Raw genomic sequence first — 14329 nt, forward strand, 5'->3', positions numbered from 1 at the left:
AGCCAGATTCTTGACTATTGACATCAAGTCTGGTCCACTTTGGAGATGATAATGACCAAGAACTGAAAGGAAGGGGCCGTCTTGCAGACATGTGAAGTAACCATCACCCACGTGGTACCTTAAGGATTTTCCTTGGCAGAGTAAAATTGCATAGAAGTCAGTCAATAAAATTGAATTTTAAGAGTTTGTGAAGATCTTGTTAGGGCTGGGCGATATACCAGTAGACTCGATAAACTGGTACACATTTGACAAGCGGTAAAGATTTTGGATTATTGTCTTTTTTATGGTGCGCTCATGAGACATTGCAGTGCTCTATTGTCGCAAAAGTTTATCCTTTTAATTCATCTTTAAACCTTTCCAGTAGGGATGCACCGATACCATTTTTTTTTTAGGACTGAGTGCGCGTACCAATACTTTTTTTCTAGTACTCACCGATACCGATGCCTATACATTTATTAATTTCTCTCTCTTTTATTTTTATTTTTTGGTGGTGATGCAGTTTTCCAAGCACAACACAGTGAGACTAATGAATGTAGAACAGCTTCTTTATTATTCTAATGAAACAATTAATAATTTTTATGCGCTTGTCACAAACTTAAAGAACAAAAATTTCACAGTGTCCAATAACCTTCAAATGGCATAATTACCAATATATATGTATATATATATATATATATATATATATATACATATATATATATATATATATATATATATATATATATATATATATATATACATATATATATATATATATATATTTTTTTTTTTTGTTATATAGAATGAAATTTACAAACCAAACAACAAATACTATTGAGATAAAAATTAAATAAACTTGTTTTACAGATACAGTAGGTTTATTTACCATGTACACATTTATTTAACATATTTTGCTGTTTTATTAACATTAATGACAAATATAGCTTACGGTCTCTTTAAGACCGAATCCATGGATACTGAGTAATATCCAGTTTTCACCCAAATGTGTATGTCCACTTAAGCCATAACCGACTGTATTTACGTGAGATACTCCAAACGATGGACATGTTGGCTGCGTCCGAAAACTGAAAAATGCTGCCTTCCGAGGACACATTTCAAGATAAGAAGGCATCAAGGCACGTCCGAATCCAATGTTAGCTTCACTTCCTCTCTCATGAGATACCTTCCTCAGATCGATTTTTGAAGGAAGCATAGATGTATCCTTAGCTGCCTTTGATATCCCACAATCCTGTGCTTTCCATTCTGTGACAGTTGAGCTAGAAAAATAAAGATGGCGTCCGAAGGTTGCGTTTGCTGCTCAGTTTGTGTATAAATGTACGATTTTGATCAACATATTTCAATTTTGATATAATTTCTATCGAGAAATTACTACTGTAGTAATTAAATATTTGTTTAGTTCTCACCAAAGCTCGCGCTATATTGCTGTAGATCATTAAACTGTTACACTGCCTCAGAAGTCTGTCCGAAATCAATTTCGTGAGGTACCTTCATGCACAAACGCTGCCGTACAAGTCATTCTCTTATAAGATAGCGAGACAGCAAGACAGCTACCTAGGTTTTCGGACGCAGCCGTTGACAACTAGTTTATGTGTGCGTTTGACCATTCAGACGTGAGGAGAACTAGGATCGCGCGCAAGTGAGAGAGAGAGAGAGAGCGCTTCTGGTCTGTGTCATTCAGCGTGATTCCGCCTATCCCGCCTTCACTAATCGATAACGAATTGTGATTGAAAGCATGCAGTTCGCAATGTGTGTGTTGTCATCATTAATCTGAAGTATTTCCACTCCCCTGAGGCTGACATTGTTTCTCTTACGTAGAATCTTACGAAGATTCTGTCAGTTACGTCACATGAGGTATCGGTCTTTGGTATTGGGGGTATTTTTACGAGTACGAGTACAAGTACATGAGCTTGGTATCAGGCCCAATACCGATACTAGTATCCCTACTTTCCAGTTTAAACTTTAAATTGATTTTAAGCTGTTCAAGTGCAAGAAGACGTGAAAGAGAACTTAAAGGATTAGTTCACTTTAAAATGAAAATTGCCGCAAGCTTTACTCACCCTCAAGCCATCCTAGGTGTATATGACTTTCTTCTTTCTGATGAACACAATTTGTTATATTGAGTTATATTATTATTGCCTGGCAAGTCCAGAATGATATATCTTCTACAAGATATATCAGTCTGATCAGTCCGCCCTCCGTCGCGCCTCGAGTCAACTCCAAACCGTACCGTGCAATCATATTAGTTTATTTCAGTGACGCAAAAAGCGTCACACTACTGCGGCGAAAGTCCCTTCAATATCAACAAAGATGGCGCACGCAAGACCTGAGAATTTGTTCTATTCAGACGTGAATTCAGTTTTAAATGACCAAAAACACATTAAGTCATGTTAAGTCGGGGCCGTTTATTTGCTTTCTGCTGTTGACACTCTTGTCGCTTTGCTAACGTCATATCCGCCCTTTTCTGATTGGTTTACTCCGCTTCCTGTTTGCTCGGATTTGCTCCACCCTAGAAATTGAATTGATTCAATGGCGACTTTCCAGCGAATGGCGATTTTCCAGGCAAATATTAATAAATATCCTGATGCATCCAAGCTTTATAATGGCAGTGAACGGAGGCAATGAGTTTGAAGCTCAAGAAAGTGCATTTATCCATTATAAATGTACCCCATACGGCCCCATGGGGTTAATAAAGGCCTTCTAAAGCAAAGCAATACGTTTGTGTAAGAAAAATATCCATATTTAACAAGTTATAAAGTAAAATATCTAGCTTCTGTCAGACCAGCTTCCGTATTCTATTTACCAAGAAAGAACACCTCTCGCAGTTCAAAACACTTACGCTATATCCTACGCGATGTCAGTTAAGTCTATTTTTTCGTACGTTAAATACAAAAGGTGGTCTGGTGGAAGCTAGATTTTTTACTTTATAACTTGTTAAATATGGATATTTTTCTTACACAAACTCATTGCTTCACTTTAGAAGGCCTTTATTAACCCCCTGGAGTTGTATGGAGTACGTTTATACTGGATGGATGCACTTTCTTGAGCTTCAAACTCATTTCCCCCATTCACTGCCATTATAAAGCTTGGAAGTGCCAGGATATTTATTAATATATCTCAGATTGTGTTCATCAGAAAGAAGAAAGTTATATACACCTAGGATGGCTTGAAGGTGAAAGTAAAGTTTCATTTGAAAGTAAACTAATACTTTAAATTAAAATGTCTGTCTTTGCCAGTATTAAAGTAAACACAGTTGGTTATATCTTAAATGAACGTAACAGTTGAAGAATTGGATGTGTGTATATATATTGGATCTGTGCATTAGGTCTTAAAGTGACAGCAGCGTAATATACCTGCTGCTGTCTGTATTCTTTATATTAATAAAATAATAAAGACTCTTGACTGAATTACTTTTGTAGCTTTTATAAAAGTCATTGTGTATATATACATATCGACAACCCTTAACTCTTGTTGTGTGTGGCTTTAAAATTGTGCGAGATCATCTTTGTGTGTGCTGCTGAAAGCTTAGATTGGATTTGTCCCTGGGTTCCACTTTTTTTCCCCCTGGGCTGTACTTTGTCCACATCCATTTCAACACCCTTTGTTTTTGTATGTCACAGATCAGTCAGAAGAAACTAAAGAAGTATGAGAAGGACTACCACACCATTCGAGAGCAACAGGAACAGCAGGAGGCGCCCATCGAGAGATATGAGGTAGATTTATCCTGCGTCTGTTTGATTGTCTGACCGCGTGATGTGTCTCTGTCGGATTTACACATCTGCATTCATGACTATGTGCATATGAATATTTACATAACTCTTTAGGGTGCGCGTGTGTTCCCCCAAATGCGTTTAATCTTGCCGTTAGATTTCGTCTGCTCTGAGCTCAAACTCATTTTCCTCCATTTCCATCCTGTATCTTGTGCCATTAGCATATGTGCTTTATGCTTATAATGAGCATCGATGTGAAACGAGTTCACCGCTGGGCTCAGAGATGATGAAAAAATGGCCAGATGGATTCCTGATAACGGCAGCCTGCCAGTCAACTGTTAGCCTGAGCCCAGCTCACGAGGAATTACTCTGATCATTTAGGAACTGTCAGTTATGGTCGAACATCCACACACACACATTAAAATGCTTTTTGAATTCTCTACAACAAAAAGGGCTCCTAAATATTATGCAAGATCACAATTAGAGTGTCTTAAATCAAAGTAAAATGAAAATAGTTTGCTAGAGTTGCCCAGATATTGCACTAGTTCTGGTTGATTTTTTTTTTAAGTGTGTATCCAGGCATGCAAATATTGCCCACAATCCCTTTGTTGGAGTTCGTGATGGCTCTTTTACCACACTTGGTGTCTTTTGACAAGAAAATGCACTAAAAAACACAAAACACTAGAATAATTCACCATTCAGTTATTTACTTGACAATAAGATTTAATTTGTTAACATTAGTTGCATAACTGCATTAGTTAATATATACTAACAATGAAAAATGCATCTGAAGCATACCTACATAGCCTACTGTCTAATAATATACAATATTTTAACAAATTATACGTCTTTTGAAAGGTCTAAGGGTTTTTTGTCAATATGTGGTCTTTGTGTCGGGAGTACAAATGACAACATGCAAAATCAAAAAGGGACTTCATAGCTTTGTTATGAAATAGCGATCGTGAGATGAATCCAATCCGTCGCACTTGAGTAAAATGTCCATGACAAGCGTTCAGTGGAAAACATCCAGCAGCACTTTTTGTCCACAAAAGTGTTAAATCAATGAAATATTGAGATACTATCCATTGTTTATGTCAGATTTTGCCTGAATGATCTGATCTCCGTCATCGTTTTTTAAGAAATTATGCAATCTGAGCACCATTTACATGTATGTTGTAAAACTGTAAAGATTCTCACAAACAAATGAGCCGACCTTATTTTTCAAAATTAGGTGGTAGTTTTACTTATAATATCTAAGCATTGCCGTTGGAAATTGTGATGTCTTTTTTCTCTGTACACAGCCAGTCATGGTCTTGGTTGTAAAATCTTGACGGACAAAACTTTTAACCAATGCGAAGACGATTTCAACAATATGTGTGATGTTTGTCTTCCGCATGTGCACGTAGAGTACAGCTGTGTCTCGACCATTCAGCAGCGAGCTCTTGCCTGAAGCACCTGTCACTAGTGACGTCATTGTTTTTACTCCATGTCCCAGACTGCGCTAGTTGATTGTTAGTTCATTGAAATGCTAATTTCAGCATTTACTAATAAACTATAAAAATTAAAAGTTGTATCTGTTAATATGATTTAATGGACATGAGCTGACATGAACAAACAATGAAAAGTTTTTTTTTTATTTTTATTTACTAATTTTGACAAAGATTAATAAATTCTGTTACAAATCTATTGCTCAGTTTTAGTTATTGAATGTCGAAAAGCTTTAGCTCTGTATTGTTGATCATTGTATTCCTCTTGTATTAATAAAATAATTTACATTTGAATTCACTCCTGCACTGAAAATGCACACTATATGTTGCATAACCTGAATTCAGTCATATGCTCCACTTAAATACAGAAGCTTATAAATATTTCTGTATATGAATGGCATTAACACACACACATACACACACACACGCCCTTTAACAGGCTTTTAGTACAATAGCCGGAGGACTGAAAGTCCAGTCAGTGTGTTAATTGCTTTCTGACATATTTCCTTCTAACTGGTCAATTTTTAATCAGGTTTCTTCTCCAAGGTTCCTCGTATTCCCAGCACAGTTAACCATTATAGTGACTGTCACAAGACAGTGACGGAGTCACACACGCTCACTCTCTGTGTCTACTCTGTAGAGAGAAAACCGGCGGCTACAGGAAGCTAACATGCGTCTGGAACAGGAAAATGATGATTTGGCTCATGAGCTGGTCAGCAGTAAGATCGCCCTAAGGAAAGACTTGGACAACGTAAGTCTTTTAGGCAGTTTGCCACTTTTAGGCTATTTTAAAAGTTTTATTTCATTGCAGGTCTAACTTTAGTGGCTTGTGACATTCATACATGCCTGTGGCCTCTGGTACTGTATAACACAGTGTGTCTGTTTTCCTTTAGGCTGAGGAGAAAGCTGACGCACTCAACAAAGAGCTTCTCATTACTAAGCAAAAACTGGTGGACTCTGAAGATGAGAAGAGACGATTGGAGGAAGAGTCTGCACAGGTCGGAGACACCTCCACCACCACCCAAATCCTACCTGCAATACTGGTCAAAATAGTAAATAGCATCTCATAGTCACAAAAGCTATGAAATAGCACACATTGGAATATGGGAATTATGTAATGAACAACAAATTGTGAACAAATCTCATATCTTGTGTCTTATCCTTTTCAAAGTCATCACCCTTTACCTAGATTCCAGCTCATTTTACTTTGTTCATTCTCTCAACCAACCTTGTGAGGTGCAATAAAAAAATAAAAAACAATTCGCACTACCTGAAAGCAAAATATTTTTTTTAAGAAGATAAATTACCCATAGGCTTCAAAAATAGCTAATGTATAAGTCAATGATTTCAGCTATGTTTAAAAAAAGTTTAATTTCCAAATTCTCAGTGAAGGACTACACTACCCATAATCCTCAAGTGAGTTCCACCAATCAGAGAAGTCACTTTTACCATAAAAAGTTTGTGTGGTGCTCAAAACTACATTCAAAAGACATAAAATCCCTGATTAATTCAGCTTAATTCAACTTCAGATTATTTTTTAAATGCCTTTAGATAAAACAAATGGTTAGTTTTGTAAAAAAAAAAAAAAAAATTATTATATATATATATATATATATATATATATATATATATATATATATATATATATATATATATATATATATATAATATATATATATATATATATTCTTACATTGTCATGAGAAACATAAATTCCTTATGTCTTTTGTTTGGTTTTGTATTTCCTAAATAACGTTCATAAACTGTGTATGTATGTCTATATTTTGAATGGAGTGGTATCAGGGAATGATCCCTGGAGAAGGCAGACTCACAGTATTCTGGATGTGTGCTCGAGTAGATTGCTGTGGTGCCTCTGAGACAGGTTTTACATTTGTACAGCCTGTGGACACAGTTGTCCTTTGATAGACAGGAGATATGTCTCCCAGAGGGGACACTTGGGTTAAATATAGTATTGTTGTGAAAAGACTGATGAGAAAAAGAGGCAGAGTGTTTAACTTGCGTCTATATCTGTGTTTTCAGCTGAAGGAGATGTGTCGGAGAGAACTAGATAAATCTGAGTCTGAGATCAAGAAGAACGGCTCCATCATTGGAGAATACAAACAGGTAAACACACACACCGACTCACACACACACACAGTGTGTCTCCAGTGAGCATGGTCAGCTGTTTCTATTTGAGATTGCTCTGATTCTAATGGCCTTCTATCACTATAATGAAGTCCAATATCCCTCCATTGGCTGCATCAAACCCTAAATCAGTTTAAATGTCCCAGTCTCTGTCATATCTCATCTTAAAACACCCCATCGTCCAGTTATATTACCTTCATAAAACTCTTAACTGAGACACTATGAATGTGCATCAGTTTTACGGTATGGTTTTCTCTTGCCCTGCCAAATGTTTGTTTAATATATTTTTACTTACTTTTTACTTTTACTTACTGTTATAGTTTTATGTGAGTATACATTTTGTCAGTTCGTGCATTCCCTGGGAATCAAACCCAAGACTTTTCTTCCCAAAATTTTCTTGTGCATGTCACTATATCTTTCCCCTTTTTACCTTTTACTTTTATTTCATGCAGCATAACTTAACTCATCCTTAAGGAAAAGAGCCCATTAGTCTGTAGCAGACTCACTACAATACATCTTTTGTTTTTAAGGGACCAGGCACTGGTGGTGTGTAGGCACATATTTTATCTCTTGGGTTTTTCATCTTTTTCTTCTGTTGCTGCTCCTTGCTGGGAGTCTATGGCAACACTTTGAACTGGATGGTTAAAAGTTTGGCACACTCATTAAGGGTGGGTTTCAGTATCCCAGCTGGCAAGTATGGTATCAAAAGCCGCTTTTCCACTGTCGGGCCATTGCAAGCCAGGGCTAACAACGTACCAGGTGGGGCCAATAGCCTCGGACCTTGAGTCACGAGGCAAAAACCAAGCTCCGTTTCTACTGTCAGGCTGGTAGCCCTGCAGCGCTGCCCTAAAACCCGCCCTTAACCCACCTCTGAAGAACAACGTCACACAACCACACCATATCACCAGCATGGGGAAGGTAGCCGACTTAAAACTAGCTAGATCACAAACTGAACATGACAGAAGCGAACATTTGGACGTAAGACTCCAGCATTAATATTTGACCAATGATTTACAATTTAAAAAAAAAATTTGTGTCAGGACTCAGGAGTGCACGTTAATCATTCTGAATCAAACTGTTATTTATCATTATCGAACATAAAAAGAGAACATACTTATTCTGTTGCACCTGCACTTGTGATAACAGGAATGCACAAAACAACTCCATTAAGGTTAAGTCCAAAGGCTCACACATTTTGAAAAATATTGATAAAACATAAAGCGTTTACGTAACATTTATTTTAGATAGAATGAGAATTTCTATGCATTTTCTATGCAATCTGAGGAGGTTTAAGCAATCTCTCCCATCTAACAATACTGTTATCCTTTCAGCCAGAGCAATAGAGGGAGCTCACGAGCAGATAAAGCACAAACTTTTTGCATAGCATATAAATACATTACTGCTTCATACAGTGATCAGAATCCCCTTCAGATTGCAATCGGAAGTTACTTCCTTCAAACACTCACTGGTGTCTGAAAGTGTGTTTTGAGCTGAAAATTGTTTTAAATGTCTTAAATATTGAGGTGCTGAACCTCTCAGTGCTGAACCTCTCCTGACTCAAGATAATCTCTGCCTCTGTTAATGACCACAGTTTACCTGCATTGGACCAAGGCTCTTGGCAAAAAAAACCCTGGCCTTTGGTCCAGATGAGGCCCGATCAAGCCCCGTAAGTGACAGTGGAAATGGTACTGGCCCTGGCACGCACTAGCATGCTTGCTTTTGGCCCGACAGTGGCCCAACCAATGTTTAAAGTTGGCATAACACGGAAATTCAGCCTGTCCATTTTCTAAATGCATCTTAATGGTCTTATTGTAAAAGATTTATCCATGCAAATGTTTTCATTCAGACTGAGACTGAGCTCGCATTCACATCTGCTCCCATCTAATAAACAATTGATGGATGAACCACGTCCCACCCTATGATTTGTTGAAATGATCTGTTGCTACTTGTTAAATTGAGAATTTAACCTACTTACTTTTGAATGGCCTAGAAACAACTTTGGAATACCTAAAGTCAAGCATCTAGAACCTACAATTTTCTATTTGCTGTATAGCTTCTCACAATTTTAAACTAATTCACTTATAAAAAAAACAACAAAAAAGGCTACTTCTCATTCAATGTTTCCTGAATCTTTATCAGACCAAATTTTGAAGTTTGACACTTTTCTACATAGAAACTAAACTGCTGGTAAAGACACCAAACAGGAAGTGAGGCAAAATCACAACAGCTGTGATGCATATTGACATAAAACATTGTATGTATTGTTGTTACATCGACATGAGAATACCTTGTTACATTGGATGCAAAGTTATTTAATGGACAAATGTTATGAAGCTGTAAATAATGGTAACTAACTTTACATGGCTTTGACAAAACAAAGCTATTAATCCTTACAATGTCCCATTGTTGTACTTGGCCTCAGCTGAGTTTTATTGTAGTTTTGGCTTTTTGACACATTTATTGACCAGTGAGTAGAAAGAAGGCAGGAAATGATGGAGAAAATAGGGCAGAACAAGTTTCGTAAGCCAATTCAAAACATGCTCAATGCGTCAGTGCATGTGTGCCAACCACACTCCAACCATTTTGTCTCATTTTTAAGTTTTACATAGGACACCATATTCAGAAATAACCCAAGATGGCTGTTAATAGAGCACAGTAAATAGAGCTAAAGGCTCAATATGCCCCTGTAAACATGTAAGTCCAAACAAGAGCAGTTTAACGTGCTTATGTATGGATAAGGGCTGATCTGATGTCTGTTTGAGTGTAGAGGAGAGGCTGGCCTGAAAGTGGCACCTTCAGTGCCGTATGAGAGCATCTCTGTAAAAATAGTTGAGCTGCTGTCCCTGCAGAGTTCATTTTAATGGGGCCGCTGACAGCATGATTCATGGTGGAGCATGATAATGGTGTCCTCTGAGCTGAACCAGCTCTCTCTCTCTCTCTCTCTCTCTCTCACGCACACACACACACACACACACACACACGCTCTTATTGGTTGTATGAGCCAGACAGCACACAATGAGCGTCAAAAGCCTGCAGGTATCATGCTGGACGGCTTCCCGGTGTGAAATGAACACACATTCACTCATTAGTGTGAGGAGGAAAGGTTTAACACATCTGCTGTCTGAAGACAAGGTTGAGAAAATACAACACAAAAAATATTTCTATAAAATGTTTTCAGGCCTAGTTCATTTCAAAAGTCGCTTCAGTCTCCGTACTGTACGAATAAATACATTATTCACATCTGACATTGCTGGGCAGCAAAAAATGTCGTCTTTAAGTAAAAGTCTTTGTTTAATAAAAATATTTCCCATCTATTCATATCTGTTCACTTAATGAGTAGCTCAGACATATTCTCGAAATGTTGACATTCTTTATATTAAAGAGGGCTAGTTCACCCACAAATGAAAATGCTGTCATTTATTACTCACCTCATGTCGTTCTACACCCATAAGACCTTCATTCATTTTTGGCATACAAATTAAGATATTTTTGATAAAATCCAATGGCTCAGTGAGTCCTCCATTGCCAGCAAGATAATTATTATGTTGGCTTGGCACAAGCCAACATATTGATATTTTACTTAAAACATCTTATTATTTTTCTTCTGAGACTAAATTTTCTGACTGCTTCTCCTCCCAGAGCTTTAACGCTACAAGCACCAAATTCGCCAAATTTTTTAAACTCAAAATCTTTCCATAGACTAACATTGACAGAGCAAAAATGCACCCTCTAGAGGAGCAGTACCGTCCACTGGAGGAAGCCGGTTAAGAAATAATCTTGTTTTCAGCCCAGTCAAATGACAAATAATGTAGAGAGCGCTTCACAAGCTGTTTGTTTATATCAACTGGAAATATTGTGCAGTTTATGGGTAAGTGAAATAAACACTCCAGCGATTCGACAAGATTCTATCACAAGAACGCATTGAAGAGTTACATATAGTAAATGGACGCTGTTTTGATGACAAAGAGCCGCGACTGCCCAGAGCAATGCGTTCTCTCTCTGTTCCTCATTCACATGTGTTTTTTAACCTTTTTAAATAAAAAAATTCCAGCGATTCGACAAGATTCGTTCACAAGAATGCATTAAAGAGGTACTTTTAGATTTTGGATGAGGTTTTAAGTGACACAGGGACGGCTTACGTCTCTAATGAAGCTCTGACTCCGGAGCTCGTCCATTCTCGCCTCATCATCATGTCCAAAATACATGGCGAATCTCATTCAAGTGAGCACAAGAACGCATCAAAGAGCTTATTTGTTTGTATGACTTTGTTAATGTGTTAATCATGTGTGGCATCTGTGCAAAGATTTGTGCATTAGAGGCGCGTTGTGTCGCCCGCGCCGCTGCAGCTCCCAGCATGAGCAGATGAGCGAGAGACACGACAGTTTCATTATATCTTTGTTTATACCATCTAGAATCTCAGTATTGATGGGGTGACTGCATGTTTTAAACAGTTTATTGAACAGGTTAGATCAGTGGTTCCCAAACGTTTTTGCTTGGAGTACCCCCTGAAGGGATTCCCATCCTTCTGCGTACCCCCTTCTCTTCCATTTCGACTGCAGTCACACCTTTTCCTAGCCTGACTTCGTCATACTCATTTTCTAGGCAGAATGTGAGTCTGATACTGCTCCATTGCACTTGAATTATGGGGCGTGTCTTAACCGAACCAGTAAAAAAAAAACTGCACTCAATTGGATAGACCTACAACCAATCAGAGCAATGCAGTAAGTGACGTATGTTGAACTTGTACTTAAACTTTTGCCGAATCCTGTTGGAAGGACGGCAAACACATCTTTCCCATCGACAAATGCCGTGATTGCGGTTCTTTGTTCGTCTTTTAAAATTAATGCGCTGTCGATTTCTTTTATTACAGACGTGATAGTGGAATCTAAACATCTTACTTCTCCAGCAGTCATCGTTGGTGAAAACCAATTCAACCCAAGCGCTCTTTGATGACGTGGGTGGTTACGTAACCGCAGATAGCCTGTCCATCATCGATTAAAGCCCGCCCTGGCAATTTGATTGGCTCGGCCTTCTGGGAGCCGAGCATAATTACTCCACAATGGATCGAGTCCAGACCGAACTTCCCGTCCAAAAAATGTTGTGGGCGGGGTTCGGGCTGGCACCCAGGCTAACCTTTTCCATTAAGGGACAATATTTGCTTCCTAAATTGATTTTCCAGTGCATTTTTTTACCTTTATGAATAATTATATAAAATAAATAATGTTTTAAATAAAAAATGTTCAATAGAGAAATATGCAATGATGGTAAAACTAAGTAAAACTTTTAAATATTAAACTAAAACCGCCCGCAGGTGGCAGTAAGTCACTGTTTTTATGAGTGAGTCATCGAGTCATTCATTCAATAACGAAGCAAGTGGCTGTGAATGAATCATTGACTCATTGACTCTCACGATTCGTTCAAAGCCACAGAATTGTTCGCGAAACACAGACGCGTGTTGTAGTTCTGCTGTGGTTTTCATTAAAACTATTATTTCATTGCAAAATACAGTAAATAGGCTACTACTGTGTTTAAAATGTACATTTTATTTTTTGACCTGTTGTATAATAATATCACGTTTGCAGTCATGTGGATATTTGGGAACAATTGCATTCTTGCACGTTATCAATATTAAATACAAGAACTCACACAAGGTATGTTTTTGTATTGAAGAAAGTTTGAGTCTTAAATCGATATCAGTCCACTATCTGTGTCTGTATTTGTTCTTCATGCGAGTAAGTGCTAAATACCAACTTTTACAAAGGTGCATTGTCGAGAACGGCAGTAATTTAGACCGATTTAAGGCAGCAGATTCGGCACGCAATCTATTATATCCATGCTGCTTCTGTGGATACAGCAAGTGGCAACCTCCCCCTTTCTCTCGTGAAGCCAATACGGAAGTAACTTAAACTGCAATTCATCGACTGGCCGCTAGGGACAGGCTCCCAAAGAGAGCAGAATCTCATAGAGTCCCATGTTAAATTGGCCAAGTTTATAGCAGAAAAAAACATGTTTACAAGTTGGTTCAAATTGTGGTTTTGATCTATACTGCTAATTTTGCCCTTCATGACAACTCTGAGGGGGGTGATTTTTTTTTTTTTTTATAACTCATCCGTTTAAATTATATTAAGCCTTAACACTAGAAGTCCCAGAGATTTGTAACCCTCCTTTAGCCAAGTGCTAACTGGCTAGTCTTTTGGCTATCATTAGCATCAATTCATGTGTAAATATGGTCATTACCTGAGCAATCTGCAGGGGGGTTGGGGGTGTGTGTGTGAATGGTTGCTGGTGGCTTGTTTGTATGTGTGGGGGAGGGAGGGCTGCTAAAAGCAGAGAACTTGATTGACCATGGGCCGGTTTCAGAAAGGAGGTTAAGTGAAAACTCTGAGTATGTTAACCCTGAAATGAGGGAGTGCAAGTGATGTTTAAAAAGTTAACTCACTCATTCACACTGCAACCATGCTTTTCATACTAAGTTTTTTTTTTTATCCTATTTCAAGTAAATTAAAAAAAAAAAAAAATCTTAAATCAAGATGGATTTTCTATATGAGAAAATTATATATGATATTTAGTCTTGTTTCCTGGGGGGATCTAAATTAAGTGCATTTTACTTAAGTAAAATTATCAATATCTGCCAGTGTGGTAATAAAAATAATCTTAATGCAAACAGAAAGTGTTGGAGTGTCTACCCAGGTGAAAAAAAAAGTGCAGTAAAATACACTTTATTTTAGTACACTTTTACACTTCTATAATGTACAGTGCTCTATTTCCATGCACTTATTTTGTACTTAATATACTAAAAGCTCTTCTTTAGTACTTCTTAAGATAATCTTAAGAACATCTAAGTGTACTCAACTGTGCTATTTTGAGACACCATGAATTTGAACTAAAATGTGCTTTTAACATACTATCTCTGTATAGAAAAATGTATTTAGTTACCACCTGTAGTACACTTGAACCCATCTTTCAAACACTTTTAAAAATGGACTTATG

At 37.5% G+C, this 14329-nt stretch overlaps 1 protein-coding gene across 3 annotated transcripts in view; it reads left to right on the top strand.

Annotated features, from left to right (window-relative positions):
• The window catches only part of LOC137028877 (rab GTPase-activating protein 1), a 108734-nt gene that overhangs the window by 82343 nt on the left and 12062 nt on the right, over window positions 1–14329 (top strand). For all 3 annotated transcript variants that reach the window (XM_067398208.1, XM_067398209.1, XM_067398210.1), the window contains 4 exons: window positions 3618–3710; window positions 5835–5945; window positions 6088–6192; window positions 7235–7318. In XM_067398208.1, the coding sequence (XP_067254309.1) occupies window positions 3618–3710; window positions 5835–5945; window positions 6088–6192; window positions 7235–7318 (393 nt within the window). The remainder of the gene's footprint in view (window positions 1–3617; window positions 3711–5834; window positions 5946–6087; window positions 6193–7234; window positions 7319–14329) is intronic.

The sequence above is a fragment of the Chanodichthys erythropterus genome, chromosome 10, assembly GCF_024489055.1.
Source record: "Chanodichthys erythropterus isolate Z2021 chromosome 10, ASM2448905v1, whole genome shotgun sequence".
In the NCBI taxonomy this organism is placed as follows: Eukaryota; Metazoa; Chordata; class Actinopteri; order Cypriniformes; family Xenocyprididae; genus Chanodichthys; species Chanodichthys erythropterus.